Genomic DNA, 18,077 nt, shown 5'->3' on the forward strand with positions numbered 1-18,077 from the left:
CTCCAAGCCACGCGAAGTCGGGGGCGGGGCCTTGACGCGCCTGCGCAGGTGCTCGCCCGGCTTCCGGGAGGTACCGGCGCGATGGGACAGAAGGCCAGTGTCGCTGAGTAGCGGCGGCGTAGGGGCGTGCGGGCCAGCGGTCCGGTCCGAGGGCTCAGATCTCGGTCTCTGGAGCGGCCAGGGAGCGCGAAGAGAACCTAGGGTCGCTGCCCGCCGCCACTACCAGGCATGTCCGCCGAGGCCTCGGGCCCGGCGGCGGCCGAGGCGCCGTCCCTGGAGGTCGCTAAGCCCTCGGATCTGGAGCCTGGCTCCGCCGCCTACGGTCTCAAGCCACTGACCACGAACAGCAAGTACGTGAAGCTGAACGTGGGCGGCTCGTTGCACTACACCACGCTGCGCACCCTCACCGGACAGGACACCAGGCTCAAGGCCATGTTCAGCGGCCGCGCGGAGGTGCTCACGGACGCCGGAGGTACGCGGGCTGCCCTTGCTTACTTTCCTGCATCCTCCAGATCCCGCCTCCCTTTCGCCTAGTCTGTCGTCGCCCAGTCTTCTCATGCCCCTTTTCTCCTACCGTCCAGTCAGCTCGTTCTCACCTCCTCCGGCGCCCACATCCCATCTCATCTCCCCTTTCTCATTCATTATCTCCCTCCTCCCCCGGTCTTTACCCCCAGCAGTAGTAACCAACATTCATGGACCACCCGCCACCCCCCGCCCCTCCAGCTACTCTGCCAGGAGCAGTGGTAAGTGATTAAACATGTCAGCTGAGAATGTTCATTGCTGCGTCCCACCGACCCCTTCACCCCTCAGCTCAAAAGACTTGGGAACCCGCCATGCTGGCAACAACATCCTTCCAGGCAATTTTCATCAGTTTCTTCCACTTGCCGAGCCTTTTATTCCGCTCTCTTCCTCAGCGCTGCCAACAACCATCCCGGAGTGTTAGAGGATTTTGTCTGTCTCTGTTCCCCTAACGCAGGTCCCTGTACAGTCTAGGAATCTATCTATACAGACTGTAGAAGGAAGGGGCTGCTTTTGCTTTGCCAGGGACGCCAGAATGGAGAGTGGACAGTTCTCCTCACCAGGTGAACCTTACCCTCTGGAAGTGTTGCATTCAGCTCCGTCCCCCATATGCCGAAGGGGAACTTTAAAGTTTGATGGGGAGAGGGGGAGGTGATTCAGAAGGGGTTACGAATTATGAAGGCCGGCAAATAAAAATTGGGGAGGTATCGCTCAGCCTTCATATGCCTAAAGGTGAATAATTTTTTTATTGAATAAATATTTGTAAAATGCCAGTTAGTGTTAGAAATGCATTGGAGAAGGAAATGGCAACCCACTCCAGTGTTCTTGCCTGGAGAATCCCAGGGACGGGGGAGCCTGGTGGGCTGCCGTCTATGGGGTCGCACAGAGTCGGACACGACTGAAGCGACTTAGCAGTAGCAGTGTTATAAATAGTTTGGTAAACAAATCTGGTAAGATAAGTCTTTCAGAGTTTTGCTTTTTTCCTATGTGTGTGGGGCGGGTGGCGGGTAGGGGGAGAATAAACAAACATACAAAAACGAGAGCAAAGCGTGTGATTTCAGATAGTAGTAAGTTCTATGAAGTTTATAAAGTAGTGAACTGGTGGGTGCAGTAGACATTCTTAATAGGGTGGTCAGAGTTAGCACAAGAGGTTAGGGGTTTATTGATAAGGTTATCTGTAGGTACTTGCTCATGATGAAAACCTCAGTGTAGACCATACTTGGGAGGGAATTAATTCTCTGTGGCTGGATGTGTTTAAAAAATAAATAAATAAAAGGCCCATGGGAGAACTCACTGGAGATGTTTTAAAGGGATTTTCATGGATATGGCAGAGGCCTGAGACAGATTAGTATTCAGATTTGTGGCTTTGGAATCCTTTTTTAATAAATATAGTAGTTCTGTGGCCTTCAGCAAAGCCATCCTTTCTCCTGCCTCTCCCCACCCCACCAGGCTGGGTGCTGATTGACCGGAGCGGCCGCCATTTTGGTACAATCCTCAACTACCTGCGGGACGGGTCTGTGCCTCTGCCTGAAAGCACCAGAGAACTGGGGGAGCTGCTGGGCGAAGCCCGCCACTACCTGGTGCAGGGACTGATTGAGGACTGCCAACTGGCACTGCAGGTGAGCACCCCTTCCGCACCTCCTGAGTCCCACCCTGATGCCTATGTGCCTGGGAGAGCTGCCCAAACAGTTAGCTGTTAAGATATTAAAGAAAAAAGGAAATATGGCGCCGTGACTGGAATGTTGCCTCTGGCCTGACTCTGACTGGCCGTGACCCCAGCGATTTCCGGGGTCCTCTGCGTTTCTGCTATCCCACCACCACCTCATGCCAAGACTGCTGCTCTGGTTGAATGACTTCTTTCTCTGCTTCTTGCTGTTTCTACCAGCCAGTCCAACTGTTACACTGACAGTGTAACACGGAATAATGATCCTTAAACACAACCCCAATTTATTCTCTCCTTTGCTCAGCAATCCCAAGTAATGCCCTTGTCCCACTAAGTTAAAAAAAAAAATTCTAAATTTAAATTGTAATGTAATGACCTCCATGATCTGGTCCTAACCTGGGAGGCAGCATTCCATCACGTTCATGGCTTTAAGTAACTTTTTTTTCTAGCAGTGAAATACTGAAGAAGCAGCCCTTCCTGATAAAACAGGGATGGGGGTGCCAGAGCCCCATCTGCTGGGCTTCTCTTCTGGGGATCTCTTAGAATTCTGAGGAAAAGAGGTTGGAAAGGACAGCCAGGAGATATGGGTTAATGTCACCTCCCCCACTGCTGACTGAGTGACCTTGAGTGGGTCAATTCCTACCTCTGGCATTCTGTTCTCATGTTCCAGAAGATAGGGAAATGAGGAAAATACGTGCGATGTAGTGAGTTTCACAGAAAGTCTTTTATTCTGTTCTATTTTTACGATGTTAAAAGTGTCCTTTCTTTTATGATATAATATTAATAGCTTATAAGAGTTTCTTTTTTGATGCCCTTTATATATTAAAAAGTGGCAGCTATGAACAACTTTCTGTTGTCTTGGGGAATACTTATTGGTCCTTGAAATCCAAAAATATAAAATTCCTTTGGGCAATAGCTGTGTTTGTTTTTCAAGTTTTTTGACTGCATCTCATAGAGAAAATGCATTTTTTATATTCATCTTTATATAACCGAGGGCTTCCCAGGTGGCTCAGCTGATAAAGAATCCGCCTGCAATCCAGGAGACCTGGGTTCGATCCCTGAGTTGGGAAGATCCCCTGGAGAAGGGAAAGGCTACCCACTCCAGTATTCTGGCCTAGAGAATTCCATGGACTATATAGTCCATGAGGTCACAAAGAGTCAGACATGACTGAGTGATTTTCACTCACTTATATAACTGAAGTGAGAATTCTATAAAATGATACTTTTAGTGAAATACACTCTGATATATTATGCTTTCTTTCTTTCTAATGCTATTTTGGACCCATTAAATTTATTTCATGGCCCATTATGGGTTACCACTTGCAGTTGAAAAAACATTAAACTAGATGATTTTGGAAGTGCATTCCTATTTGGTAGCTTTACATGTATCTAATGTTATCTCATATCCACTGTGGGTAGGGTCTGTTACCTCCTTGTATATTTGTTTGACATAAAAAGAAACATGAGGGAAGCTGGGGATACATCCAGGGTCAAAGAACTGTTTAAGCAGCAGAGCTCCAAGTCAACCCCAGTTTATCTGACTCCCAAGTACAGTACTTTTTCTTCTGTGCTCCAGCTGCCTTCTTTCAAAGTTTTCTCAAGGCTGTTCCCATCCCCAACCCACTCAGCTAGAATATGTGTGTGTGTTTGGAGGTTTGGGGTTTTGTTTTTAAGATTCAGGTACAGAGTAGTGAGTTCATCATACTTCTCAGTGTGCACTTAAACATCTTTAGTCTCTGCAAATCTTTTCACTTTTCATTTTTCTTTCATTCTCGATCCCCTGCCCACTTCCCTTGCCCTCATAGGTACCCCTCCACTTCTAACGTTTTAATATGTTTGCTTGGATTATGTTTGTACCCTTGAAAAACTATAAAGTGTTGCTTTGTATATATAAACATTTTAAATTTCCATAAATGGCTTTGAGCTATGGATTGTGTGTTCTGTTTCTTAATTCAGCACTTTTTCCAAGTTTCGTTCATGCTGCTGTACATACATTTAGTTCTTTGCTTCTGACTGCTGCATGGGAATCTGATGTGCATTCGTAATATTTTGTTTATACATTCCCCTGAGGTTGGAGACCTAGATTGCCTCCTGCTTCCTGTCCCCACAAACAATGCCACAATGAGCATCTTTGTTCCTGTGCCCTCGTGGGTCCTGGACCAATGTTTCACATGATTGTGGCTGGGATTGGAATTGCTGGGCCACAGGACACATACAGATGAATTTCAGCAAGTATCATCTGATTACTCTCCCGAATGGCTGTAGCACTTTATATTGTTGATGAGCAGTGCATAAGGAATCTCATTTCTGCATATCTTCAACAACTCATGGCATCACCCAGCATTCTAATTTTGCCCATCTGATTGGTATAGAGTGATCTAATTTTAATATGTATGTTTCTAGTTACTAAGTAGATTTAGCATCTTTTTATATATTCACTAACGTTTTTGGTTTCCCCTTCTGTGAGTTGCCAAGTCATATTCGTTACCAAATTTTCTATTGAATTTGCTTTTTCTTGTTGCTTTGCTGGAGATTCTTACATAGTTTAGTTCCTAGAGAGAATTAAGCCCTATTATTCTAGGGCATATACTTTACATAATAAATTAACTTCTCCTGTGCATATAGAATGGTACTATTTATCTGACATTTTCAGAAGAGTTGAGAAAATAGTTACTCAGATTATTTGCTGGGTTTTGATATTCAATAAGGAACCCCAGTTGAGAAAGTCTGTTTCAGATAATAATTTCTAGTCAGTTTTAGATGTTGCCAGTCATTTCACTTAGAATGTCATCTATCTGTGACATCTGTTGTCGAACAGAAATTGTTGATTTTTAAAATTATACATAACCATTTATTATTTTTAAAGCATATATAAGTATTGTAGAAATTTAGAAAACAGAGATAATCAAAAAAATAAAAGCACCAAATACTCTTCCGGGTCTTTTCCTGTGTGAGTGTGTTTGTCAAAATATGATTATGGTGTATGTGCTGCTTTGTAATCTGTTTTTTTTGTTTGTTAATAATTGCCATCTTTCCATGTCAGTGAAATTTTATCTAACATCAAGGGAATATACAAATTTCTCCATTTGTTCCAGAAATGTCTGTCATAGCTGGTTCACGTCTAAACCAGTCCAGTCTAGATCCTTGCATTACATCTGGTTATTATGTTATTTTCCCAACCCAAAGCAGTTCTTTTTATCTCATAATACTGACCACCAGTTGTCCTGCACAATGACCTACTTTCCAAATCTGCCAGATTTGCTTTGTTAACCCTCATCCTATCTTGAGTTTCTCTAAACTAGATGGTAGATTCAAAGGCTTGATATGAAAAATTTTGATTAGAAATATTTTAAGTAATGTTGCATATTTCATACTGTGCTATATAAAGACCTATAGTATTGTTAGTATGGCCCATCATTATTGATGCTCAGAATTGGCCACTAGATTCAGGTGGTGATGGTTTGATCCTTCATTGTAGTTCCATTCCTTTGTTGCCAACTATAAAGTAATTCAGGTACTTTATGAATGGAAGTTATCTATCAACCACACAATTGTTAATTCTCACCAGAATCAGTAATTTCATTAGTGTTGTAGAGTAATTATAATTCATTCAACATTACTTGGAATTATTTATAAAATCATGCTTTTCATTGTCAACTGGAGAGACTCTTGAATTTAATATATTCAAATTCCTCTTTTTTTTTCCCCCACAAGATCCTTTTTTGTTTAAGTTTATTCTGTATTTTTTATTAGCTTTATAGTTTTATCTTTTGTATATGGAATTCACTGTAGTAATGTGAATTATGAAGGGATTTATCTTTTTTGTCCTCCATGGAGGGGACAGTGCCATCTGCTACACAATCTGTGGTAGCCAGTGTCCAAGAGAGCCACCAGCAATTTTTTTTTGCCTCTTGCTTTTATTCAGGTTCTTGTTCAGTCCCTTCCCACACTGGATAGAGCTGACCTATGTAACCAGTAGGAGATTGCAGAGGTGATAGTGTGTGACTTCTAAAGCCAGGTCATAAAAGACATAGCAGCTTCTGCCTCTCGGATCACTCACTGTGGGGAAGCCAGATGCCTTGTGAGCATACTCAAGCAGCCCTAGGGAGACATCCACTTGGTGAGGAACTGAAGCCTCCTGCTCATGGCCAGCACAAACTCTCAGCCAAATGGGTGAACTATCCCAGAATTGGATCCTCTAGGCCCATTTAAGTTTTTAGAGAACTACACCCTGGTCAACAATGGACTCAAACTTTACAAGAGACCCTGGGCCAGGACTGCCTAACTAAGCCAAGCTCAAGTTCCCGACCCACAGAAACTGTGTGAGATAATCAATGTTTATTGTTGTAAGCGGCTAAGTTTGTACTAATTTATTACCTAGTAACAGATAACAGATTGTGGTATCTGGAATGCAATTCTGCCAAAACAAAATCTAAAATGTGGGAGTGGCTTTAGAACTGCAGAGTGGGCAGAAGTTGGAAGGACTTTGAGAAGAGTATTAAGAAAAGCCTAAAAAGCTTTAGAGTATTCATAGAAGTCTGATGACCTTTGAGGAGGCTGCAGTGTGGAATGTGTTTCCTGGAAAGTGGTGGAAAGGGTATCCTTGTTATGTAGTGGCAGAAGTAGCAACACTGTCTCTGATAGGAATATATTAATAGAAAGTAGAAAACATACCTAATGAACTGGGTGATCTAGCAAAGAAATTTCCAGACAGAATGTTAGGTGCCACAGGTTTCTTGTTGCTTATACTAAAAACAAAAGAAGAGAGGGTACGCAGAAGGAAATTGAACACAAAGGAGCCAGTAATTTGGGGCGGGAGTTGGGAGGGAGGGGTGGCGCTTGAACATTTCCAGCCTTTCAAATAACAGCTGATGTTAAAATTAACAAATGGCTTCCAGGCAAAGAAAAAATACAGGGCGTTCTCAATATGATATGGTCTAAAGATGAAGCTGAGGATGCGATTGTAAAATCCTTTGTTAAGACCTCAGAATATCCAAGAAGATGCCTCAGAATGATTCAGTCAAAGGATAGCTCTTCTAAGAAGCTTAAAGCTATTGTCAGGCAGCAGTATCAGCATAAGCTCAAAGTAGAGAAGAGCTCATCTCACAAAGTTCTGTGGGTGTGGTTTCTGTCTAATGAACTGAACCCCGGACTCACAGTTCAGTTCAGTCACTCAGTCGTGTCTGACTCTTTGTGACCCCATGGACTGCAGCACGCCAGGCTTCCCTATCCATCACCAACTCCTGGAGCTTGCTCAAATTCATGTCCATCAAGTTGGTGATGCCATCTGGTCATCTCATCCTCTGTTGTCCCCTTCTCCTCCTGCCTTTAATCTTTCCCAGCATCAGGGTCTTTTCCAGTGAGTCACAAGACACCCATTAAGTTTTTAAGGGAATTACATTGGCAGAAACACTGCCCGCTTGGACTTAAAGAGACAGAGACAATACAAGAGGAAAAGAAACCTTTGGCCCTGCAAAAGTTGTACGGGCAAAAAGCGGGCTAAAGAAACTATAGAGCTGCACTGAAATGATCACAACATTGTTAATCGCCGAACTCCAATATACAAGAAAAAGTTAAAAAAAAAATTAACAAACTATGGAGCTGCAAACATGGATTGTCTTTAATGGAAAAAGAAGGATGATGGCTCAGGTCAGAGCCAAGAGCCATAAAGAAGAATCACCAACTTCTGTGCATCAGCGCTGTAATGGAATGGGACTTTGGGGGAATCTTAGGAAGAAGTGGTGAGTATGTTTTGCATATGGGAGGGATTTGAATCTATGGGGGCCAAAAGGTGGATTGTGGAGTCATCCTCCAAGGCAATCCTCAGCATTATTCCCTAGCATTCATTCCCTGGTGGTGTTCCGTTCCACATTGAATAGGGCTAACAAAACTAGATCATAAAAGACTGTGAGGAGATTTCTCTGGTGGCCCAGTGGTTAAGAATCTGCCTTGGAATGCAGGGAACAGGTTCAATCCCTGGTCAGGGAACTAAGATCCCACATGCTGCAGGGCAACTACTGAACCCAAGTGCCACAGCTCCTGAGCCTGTGTGCCAGAATGAAAGATCCCACGTGCTGCAACTAAGACCAATGCAGCCAGATAAATAAGTATTTTTTAAAAAAAGGCCTCTACTTTGCTCTCCCTCGGATTATTTGCTCTGGAGAAGCCAGCAACCATATTGTGAGGACACTCAAGTAACCCATCACAGAGGTCCAAATGACAGGGATCAAATATTTCCGGCTAATAGCCAGCATGAACTTGCCAGTCATATGAACAAGCTTTCTCAAAAACGAATCCTCCAGATGAAGACAGCCTCAGATTATTGCAACCCCAGCTGACTTACTGTAACCTCATGAGAGACCCCATGCCAAAAGCATTCAGCTAAGCCATTCCTGAATTCCTGACCCACAGAAATGGATAATAATATTTGTTGTTGATTTATGCTTTTTGATTTTGGAGCAGTCTGTTACACAGCAGTAACTAATACACACTTGCCCTCACTGATCTGTGATGTTCTCTCTGTAAATGTCAGTCTTCATTTTATATATAGATAGGTATCTATCAGTCTGTTTCCAAGTTCTCTATTGTATTTCATTGTTTTTGTTTCCACACAAGACCTACACTGTTTTCATTGTTGTGGCTTTGTAAGATATTTTAATATCTGGGAGGGTCAATCTCCTCTTTCTTGACTCTTTTAAAAAATTGACCTAAGTAATAGTAGAATTGTTCTTCCATGTTAATTTTAGTAAAAGTCTTAGGTGTTTCTAAAAAAGAAATTCTGGAATTTGTATTAGAATCGCACATCTAGTTTTTAGGTTGGGGGAGGTGAGAGGGGTTTTGGCATGAGGATTCTCAAAGGCAGAGAAGAGGAAAGAAACCTCTGTGTCTGGCTCTAATTCTCCCTCCAGCCTCCCACCCAGCCCAGTTCATTCATTCACCAGATACTTATTGAGCATCTGCTGTATACTAGGTACTTATTCTCTAGAAAGAGACTATGAGCAAATATACCAAAAAATGAGAAAATGTGAGGACCTGAGTGCCATGAAGAAAGTGAATGGAGAGTGTGAAAAGGAAGTAGTAGAGGTGGCTACTTAGCCAGGGAGCCCAGGGAGGAGGCCTGGTACCCTCCTAGGGGCACTAATTGCATTGATATCTGAATAGCATGAAGGGGCCAGCCATGCAGACAACTGAGTGCTGGCCTTTGCTGGCAGTGGCAGCAGCAAAGGGCCCAGGGGGCACAAGCTGGGTGCAGAAAGGAACAGCTCAGCCAGCAGGCAGGGGAGAGTGGCAGAGCCGAGATCAGAGAGTTCACACGTGGACCACTGAGGAGTCTGGATTTTTTTTCCCAGAGGCAACAAGCAGTGTTGGAAGGCTCTTAGGGGAGCGAGTGACCTTTGGTTGTGCTGTTAATCACCTTCCGCTTCTTCTCCAGCAAAAAAGGGAGAACGTGTCCCCGCTGTGCCTCATCCCCACGGTGACATCTCCCCGGGAGGAGCAGCAGCTCCTGGCCAGCACCTCCAAGGTGAGGCCCCTGAGCCCTGTAGGGTGGAGGCTGGGCGCCTGTCCCAGCAGCCTGACCCCCACCCTTCTCCACCCTCTTTTCCCCAACAGCCCGTGGTGAAGCTCCTGCACAACCGCAGTAACAACAAGTACTCCTACACCAGGTGACCCCCTTGGAGGTGGGGAAGTGCAGTGGGTGGAACCCTGGGCTCAGCATAACCCATGGGGAGGGTTATGGCCACACACGGGGTGTGGAAAGAATCCTGCCTGGATGCAAATTCCAGCTTTGCCACTTATCCCCTGGGGACTTTGGAGAGGTCATTTTCACTTGTGAGCTTCAGGTTTTGGGTTGGGGTTTTTTTTTCTGAGCTTCAGTTTTATCAGTAAACTGGGGTCCCAATGAGGATTAGCATTTCCTAAGTGCTTGCTTTATAAGAGGCATGGCTCTAAGTACTTTACATATATTTACTCACATGAACCTCACAGTCGTTGGAAGTAGTTATTGTTGTGATCTCCATTTTACAGATGAGGCAATTGAGGGAGCAAGAGGTGAAGTAATTTGCTCAGTGTCACTCAGTTAAAAGGGGCTGGAGCGAGGATGTCTGGTGAGGCCACTTGCCTCCAGAACCTGCACGGGTAGATCCCTCTGCTGTGCTGGAACTTGCTGAACAAATGCTGCTTCCTTTCCAAGGCCTGCTGGGCACCAACCTCCTAGGCAGGACTAGAGTGCCGGGTCTCAGTGCCCCTAAAGCTGGGGTAAGGGGGGTGGGTTGCAGAACAGAGGGAAGGAAGCCTGTCGTGCTGAGGCCTCCTGGCCCCCCTGGTCCTCAGCACTTCAGACGACAACCTACTTAAGAACATCGAGCTGTTTGACAAACTGGCCCTGCGCTTCCACGGGCGGCTGCTTTTCCTCAAGGATGTTCTGGGGGACGAGATCTGCTGCTGGTCTTTCTACGGGCAGGGCCGCAAAATCGCCGAGGTGTGCTGCACCTCCATTGTCTATGCCACGGAGAAGAAGCAGACCAAGGTCAGATGGGGTTTTGGGGCCTGGTCAGGGAGGGCTGTGGCGGTGGGCAGGATCAGCACCCTGGACAGAGGCAACTCATCCAGTCAGGCCTGGGAATTCCATCAGTGGGAGTCAGGAGCTGGAGTTTCAAGTTCTGGGGGTCTTAGCTCTGTAACCTTGGGCAAGTCATCTTAACTTTCTGTGGGTCTCTGCTTTAGCTGTGAAAGGAGGGTGTTGGATTACAATGGGATTCTTAATGTAGGCCAATTGAGTTTCAAGACTATCTTGAAAGAATATGTGGTTTGGGGTTTTGTGTGTGCATTTTTCTGTGTAGAAGGACTGTATCTGTCTTTAGACTCTCAGAAGGATCTAATGACCCAGAGTAGGTTCTTAAAACTTCAAGTATTTGGAACAAACTGAGATCGTAGGCCTTGAGTTATTACTGATGATTGTTATGGCATCCATCATCGGAGACTTTCTAAGCACTGCAAGAGGCTTGAAACCAGGGTAAATGAGATGCTGAGTAAAGAACAAGCCCTCTGTCATGACATCTGTCCCTGAAGATCTTACCACCCTGGTCCCTCTGACCTTGACAAGAAGGGTGTGCCTCAGATACACAGGAGATCTTGGAAGTCTCTAAGCACCCAGTGCTATTTCACACCTCACTGCCTTTGCACACACCATTCGCTCTTAGGATTATGTTTCCTCATTCCTGTCTACTTGTGAACTTGTGCTTAATCTTTAAGACCTAAGCCAAACATCACTTTCTTTGGGACAACTTAGTCCAAGAATTTTCAAGACAACCACCCCAGAAAAGTTGATCCTACCCCCCTCACAGCTAAACACAGCGTTGATTGTAGTCTGCTGGGGATGGGGCTGTGGAGGGTGTTTACTTCAGCAGCAAGGGGTTAGCTTCTTGAGAGCAGAGCTGTATCTTTTTCCCCCTATCTCTCTAGCACTAGCCAGGCTTTTATCACACTACAGAAGCTAGGAAACATTTATTGAATGCATGAATGAATGAATAGCCCAATTTCCAAGTAGCTTCCTCTGTAGTTGGGAAGACAGGAAGATAAACAGTAATGAGATTGCAGCTCATTCAAGTTTTGTTGTTTATATCCCTCCAAGTCACACAAAGGGAACCCTTAACTACCTCTTCATCCCTTTCTACTCTTCTTCACTCTGCCTTATTGCTTTGGCCTTGCTGCTGATCTAAAGATACACTAAGCACACTCCTGCCCCAGAATTCTTAGACTTGCTGTTCTCTTCTCAGACTGATCTTTCTCTAGTTCTCCGTCTGGTTCCTTCCCTCCCTTCCTTTGGCTGTTGGTCAAATGTCACCTCAGTGAGGCCTTCTCTGAGCTCTGTCTTTAAAGTTGTAACATTCCTCCCCTTTTCCTGCTATAACTTTTCCATAATACTTATCATCATCTGACACTTTATATCTTATTACATGTATGTCTGGGTCCTCATCCTAGAATGTAAACTTCCCGTGGACAGGAAGTTTGCCTGTTTTATTCACGGCTATATTCCCCAGTGCCTCGAATAATGCCTGGTACTGTGCAGTCACTCAGTAAATATTTGTCAAATGAAAAAAAAACAAACCAAGAGACCTAGCAACAAAGGACAAAGCAAATAACTCTGCCTGACTTCAGAGCTGGACTTCACAGCACAAGCATGACTTTGCTGAGTACAGACATTGCAAAGAGGACAGTCCAGGCTCAAGGAACCTGTGACTGTGGAGGCCAGGCGACTGCACAAGCTAGGAGGCTGCCAATGCAGGAGCAGCCTGGGGGAGGGGATGGCTGTATAGTCAGGCCAGGAGGGAGCTGGGGGTTGCTGGCCTTTTGCAGGTGGAATTCCCAGAGGCCCGGATCTTTGAGGAGACCCTGAACATCCTGATCTACGAGACTCCCCGAGGCCCAGACCCAGCCCTCCTGGAGGCCACAGGAGGTGCAGCTGGAGGTGGTGGAGCCAGCCGAGGGGAGGATGAGGAGAACCGAGAGCACCGTGTCCGCAGGATCCACGTCCGGCGCCACATCACGCATGATGAGCGTCCTCACGGCCAACAGATTGTCTTCAAGGACTGAATTTTACCCTGAATTTTCCTCTAGCCACTGGGACCCGAGTCCCTCTCTCTTTTCCTCCTCCCCTTCCCAGATCTTTGCCCCGGCTTTGCTGGCCAAGTCGTGGGTCTCCCTTCCGTCCCTTCATCACATGGTACAGTTCACTTTGGCCCTTTTCCATCCATTCCCACTTCATTGCTAACCACACGGTACATTCCAGCCCCTCCCCTCAGAGGCCTTCAGAAGGCCTACGTTCGTTCTTCATCCCCATCCTTGTCCTGCCCTCTCCCCTCACCAGCGGGTTTAGAAGGATTTAGAATTCCCTTTCTCTTTTTTAGTACATCTACACGCCAAAGTGTCAAGCCACCGTGATAACACCCACCGCGTTCTGAGCCGCCTCCTCACCATTGCGCAGGGTTGTTTGCTCCCTCCTCCTCCCCGCCACCCTCCCTACTTCCTTAATACTAGGCTGACCTGGGCCTGCACCGGCTCAGCATCTTCCCAATTTGTTTCATATTATTTATTATTTTAATTTTCTATTAAATTATTGGAATAAAGTCGAGTTGAGGGTCTGCTGCTGGCTCCCAGGGAGATGGCTTGTTTAGGGAGACACCTGGATGGGAGAAGACACAGACCCTTGCCCCCAGCCTTTCCCTGGGCTGCCAGCTGGGAAGAAAGTAGTCAGGAGAGCATTTAAAATCTGTATTTCAGTGTTCCCTGGCCAGTTCCCACCCTCAGCCCCACCCCATCCCCTGCAGTGGAGAGGCGGTCCTGGCTACCACTCAAGCCATCCCTGAGTGCAGCCTCTCTCCAGCCCAGATGTTTGAAAGAAGCATTTTCCTTCAAGGGTCTGGTGCGAAGACAAAGTCGAGGGCCTGGCGTTCGGCCCCAGCCACGTTGGGATGCCAGAGGTCCACGATGAACACCACTCGAGGCCCATCTTCGGGAGAGCCTAGGGCACGTGGGGGTGGAGAGAGCAGAGCAGCTGACATTAAGTACTTACAGGCCAGAGCACTTATCAAATACTCAGGCAGACACTATGCATATAAGTGCCAGACACTGTTCTGATCCCTTACGTGTATTAGCTCTTAATCATCAAAACAAACTAGGAGATAGTACCATAAGCATTCCCATTTTATACCCAGTAACTGAGGCACAAAGAGGTTAAGTAACTTGCCTGAGGTCACACTGCTAGTAAGTGCCAGAGGGAGGACAGGAACCCAGGGGGTCAGGTCGAGGGTCTGGTGCCACGAACCACTTGGGTGTGCACCTACATTAGCTTATTTAATCCTTACAGTCACCTGACAAAGAAGGGGGTTGCCCTGTTTTCCAGGTGATTGGAGAAATCATGTGACTTGTTCAAGGTCATGCAACTGGGAAATAGTGGTGTAGGACAGGAAGCCAGCTGGGTCCAATTCTGCAGCCTCTATAGTCTAATCCCCTTCACTCTTCAGTCCCTCATCCCTCCTGGCAGAATGGGAGCCCCATTACCATTATGAGCCACTGTGTACAGGAAGGAGTCATCCACCAGAAGACAGTGTCCCTCAGCCCAGCACTGGGGCTCACCCCCGACTACCAGCTCACAACCAGGGGGAATCTTCAGGCCTGTATAAAGAGATGCAGACCTCCAAATTCCTGCCTCCGTAGAAGAGGCCCACCCCCTTGAGTCAAAAAGCAGAATCTGAGAATTTTACACGCCAGGTTCTATGGTTTTATGACCACCTGATGCAAAGAGCTGACTCACTGGAAAAGACCCTGATGCTGGGAAAGATTAAAGGCAAAAGGAGAAGGGGGTAGCAGAGGATGAGATGGTTAAATAGCATCACTGGCTCAATGGACATGAATTTGAGCAAACTCTGGGAGATAGTGAAAGACAGGGGAGCCTGGCAGGCTGCAGTCCGTGGGGTCGCAAAGAGTCGGACACGACTTAGCGACTGGACAACGCAACAACAAATGGTGTTCCCCTAGCTCTCTAGAAGGTGACCTGTGTAAGATTACAATACAGTGGTGGATGGGAGGAAATGCTAGGAGATGGGAAACACAGTGCAAAGCACAATCAGTTCTGTTTCAGAGAAAAGGGAAGGGTTTCTAAAGGAACCAGCCTCCCTTCTTGGGTTTCTGTCAGTTTAACTCAAGAACCCTCTCTTGTGTTAGGTCCTCTCTCCCCAAAAAGTATAAAGCAAAGGGCTCCATCCTGCCGAGGACCACACAGTGGGGTGCAGAAAACTGAGGAGCCAACTTAAATAATGGGAAATAGGAGGACATCCCAGAGGAGGTGTGACATTTGAAAGTGTGAATTGTGAAGGCTAATTAGGAGTTTCCCAGGAGGTGATAAACGGGGAAAGGCATCCTAGGTTAAGAGCATGCATGTGGCATCTGCCAGGACCAGCCAGAAGGCCTTCATAATTTAGGGTGTGGTGGAAGGGAAGGGAAAGAAGGGAACAGGTGGGAGAAGAGAGAAAAGAGCTGAACTTGATCCAGGCTCTTCAAAGCCAGTGTGCTTTAAAGTACAGAACACATTCAACTGGTAGCACAGGAGATGACTGTAGGCAAAACGAGGTCATAACATTAAATAACTTATCAATCAGAAAATGAGGGATTGTTTTTCTCCTCATTTTCTTTCAACCTTTAAAACATTGAAAAGAAAGTCTGTTTGATGCTATCATAACTTTAGCAACCCTACTAACATTGCTGCTTTTTATTTTTTTATTTTGGACTGCACCATGTGGCTTGTGGGGTCGTCGTTCCTCTACCAGGGATTGAACCCAGGCCCTGGTGGCTCAGTGGTAGAGCTACTGCCTGCCAATGCAGGAGACATGGGTTTTACCCCTGGGTCAGAAAGATTCCCTGGAGAAGGAAATGGCAACCCACTCCAGTATTCTTGCCCGGGAAATCCCATTGACAGAAGAGCCTGGCAGGCTACAGTCCACGAGGTCGAAAAAGAGTCGGACACAACTTAGCAACATTTACAACCACTAGACTGCTGGGGAATTCCCAACATTGCTCCTTTTAAAGGAGGAGAATGTAGGCTTCAGTCTCAGACTAGAATATTTTGCTAGTTTTCAAGCTTTTTTTTTTTTTTAAGTTTAAACTTGTCTTATGAATAACTTCTATTTAGGGCAAGTAATACTGATCATCATTGTTCTACACAGATGCCTTCTAATAAGTAAAACAAAACAGGGGGAGTCAATATGAAGAAAGGACAGGTGATAAATGACTATGGGAACCTTGTGAAGATGGCTTTCTGATCATTGAAACTCAGGAAATGCTGCTGTGGGCAATAGGGAGTCACGGAAGATTTCTGAGAAGGCACAATCAGAATCACAGTGTAGAAAGCTATGATGGCAAGGACAGAGTCTGGAGGGGAAATCGTGGAGGCAAGGAGGTGGTCTATAAGCAGCATCCACTTACCCAGATGACATCTGACGCGGGCATTGGTGGGCCCACAGCGGCCCTCAAGCCGGGCGCCAGGCAGGAGGACGGAGAAGCCAGCATTGCCGAAGGTGTTAGCACTCATAAAGCTTCGCAGCCCCCTCAGTGCCCGATAGGCCCCCGGGCACCGGCGGCAGTTGCTGGGTTGGCAGCGGCCTGCTTGGTATAGCAGGAGCTGGTAGCACCCAGGGGCCAGGGGTGGGGACCAGCCCCGAGGTGGAGGAGTCGTCCCTGAGAAGTCCCAGCTCACAGCCCCAAAGTCCCGCAGGATAGCAGGGAAGCTGCTCTCCAGGAGCTCCACATCATGCCTCTGGGCCTCCCGGGGCACGAAGGGGGCAGAGGGCAGGTCTGGCAGGAAAAGCAGGCCTGGGCGCTGGATGCCCAGGACCCCTGGCCCTCCCCCCGGGCTGGGGCCACCCTGAGCTGCCCGCCTCACCCTACCCATCCCTGCCCAAGAGTAGCGCCTGGCATAGGCGCGAAGGCGACGGCTCATTAGGCCTTCCGTCCTGGGTCCTTCTCCGGACTCTCCAGAGCGGCCTGGACTTGGCCTGCCCGCTTCAGAGCACCCTCCAGGCCTACCACCAACAGCCCCAGCCCGACTTCCAGTCCCCAGGGCCTGCATGTCTTGGGAGCCCAGGCGGTAGCAATACCAGAGGAAAAGGGAAGTGAGGGCTCCAAGGAGCAGGGTAAGGGCAGAAGAGGCCAGAGGCAATGGCCATGCAGGCATGATGGGCAGGGAGGCCCTGGCTAAGAGACCTGGGGCATCCTCCAGACCCCAGTTCCCCTGTCCCCCCAGTTCTCCACCGGTTCCCTCCATGGCGGCTCCCTGGCTACCCCCTGCGCTGCTTCCTCGCCACATTCCTACTCTTGATTCTCTGTCCTGAGATCCTGTTGCCACCGTGTACCTCCTCCTTTCTCCCTCCCTTCATGTACCTCTAACCCTTCTTTTCTCTCCTTCTACCTCTCTCTCTCTCTTCTACTTCTTTCTCCTTCCAACTCTCCTCTTTCTATTTTGCCTCTTTCCTCCTTTCTCCTTCCGGCAGTTTCCTCTTTCCGGTCAGTCTCTCCTTTCTCCCCTTCTCCGTTCCTCTCTCCTCCTCCACCACCACCCCGCCCCCACCCCCACCCCCACCTCTTTTCGCTCTCTCTTTTCCTCCCTATCCCCGCTTTCCTTCCAGCTTCCCCAGACAGCACTTCCTACCCTACTTGGACCCGCAGCCCCGGGAAAGGAACGCAGTCAGCCGTCCTCTGCAGCGACTTCTCTCTCCTTCCTCCCCCTTTTCTCCTGCCTGCCCTCGCTTCTCATTCGACCCGACCCACGGCTTCTCTCTCTCTCCCGCTACCCCCTCCCCACCTCTCTCCTACTCGCTCCTTTCTTGGCTCCCACTCACCCTGACGTCACCCCTCCCCACAGTCCTCTCAGCTTGGCGACCCCCGCCCTCGCCCAGTGGCAACCGCAACTCAGCCGGGTTGGGGTCGGGGGGCTGAGGGGGGTCCGTCTCCGGATTTGCCTCCCCCGGCCCCTACGGGCCGCCACGTGGGGCGCCGGGGGCACAGCGCCAACCTCCAGTGCCCCGCAATGCGAAAAGAAAGGGCGGGGCCTGAGAGGGGTGTGGCAAGCTAGGGGGCGGGGCGAGGGCGAGGACTGACTGACAAGGCGGGCGCTCGCGGACTGCGGACAGGGATGCTGCGGCCTGTCGGTGGGTCAGCCGATCCCCAGACCAGTCGGCCTGTGACTCCACCTCCCCCTTCGCCTTCACGAGAGCCAGCCCCCGGCGGGAGCCAGATTGATACTGAAGGTGGCCGCAGCCAATCGCCCGCCGCGCCGCGGGCCAGGCCAGCTTGGGCGGGGCCGAGAAGAGCTGTCCTTTCTGGTGGTGCTGAAAAGGGCGCT

General features: G+C 47.9%; 2 protein-coding genes across 2 annotated transcripts; one reads left to right on the top strand and one right to left on the bottom strand.

Annotated features, from left to right (window-relative positions):
* Nucleotides 1–25: 25 nt before the first annotated feature.
* Nucleotides 26–13,313, top strand: KCTD13 (potassium channel tetramerization domain containing 13). Its single transcript, XM_061401621.1, has 6 exons — nucleotides 26–472; nucleotides 1,969–2,138; nucleotides 9,615–9,704; nucleotides 9,794–9,846; nucleotides 10,514–10,709; nucleotides 12,539–13,313. Exons 1-6 carry the CDS (start codon nucleotides 229–231, stop codon nucleotides 12,773–12,775), a joined length of 990 nt encoding a protein of 329 aa, XP_061257605.1. The 5' UTR covers nucleotides 26–228; the 3' UTR covers nucleotides 12,776–13,313.
* A 126-nt stretch (nucleotides 13,314–13,439) lies between these two features.
* Nucleotides 13,440–17,781, bottom strand: ASPHD1 (aspartate beta-hydroxylase domain containing 1). Its single transcript, XM_061401619.1, has 3 exons — nucleotides 16,163–17,781; nucleotides 14,243–14,356; nucleotides 13,440–13,703 (listed from the first exon to the last, which is right to left on the bottom strand). The coding sequence occupies exons 1-3, from the start codon at nucleotides 17,040–17,042 to the stop codon at nucleotides 13,594–13,596; spliced, it is 1,104 nt and encodes a 367-aa protein (XP_061257603.1). The 5' UTR covers nucleotides 17,043–17,781; the 3' UTR covers nucleotides 13,440–13,593.
* Between the last annotated feature and the right edge of the window lie 296 nt (nucleotides 17,782–18,077).

This window comes from Bos javanicus, chromosome 25 (assembly GCF_032452875.1).
Source record: "Bos javanicus breed banteng chromosome 25, ARS-OSU_banteng_1.0, whole genome shotgun sequence".
In the NCBI taxonomy this organism is placed as follows: Eukaryota; Metazoa; Chordata; class Mammalia; order Artiodactyla; family Bovidae; genus Bos; species Bos javanicus.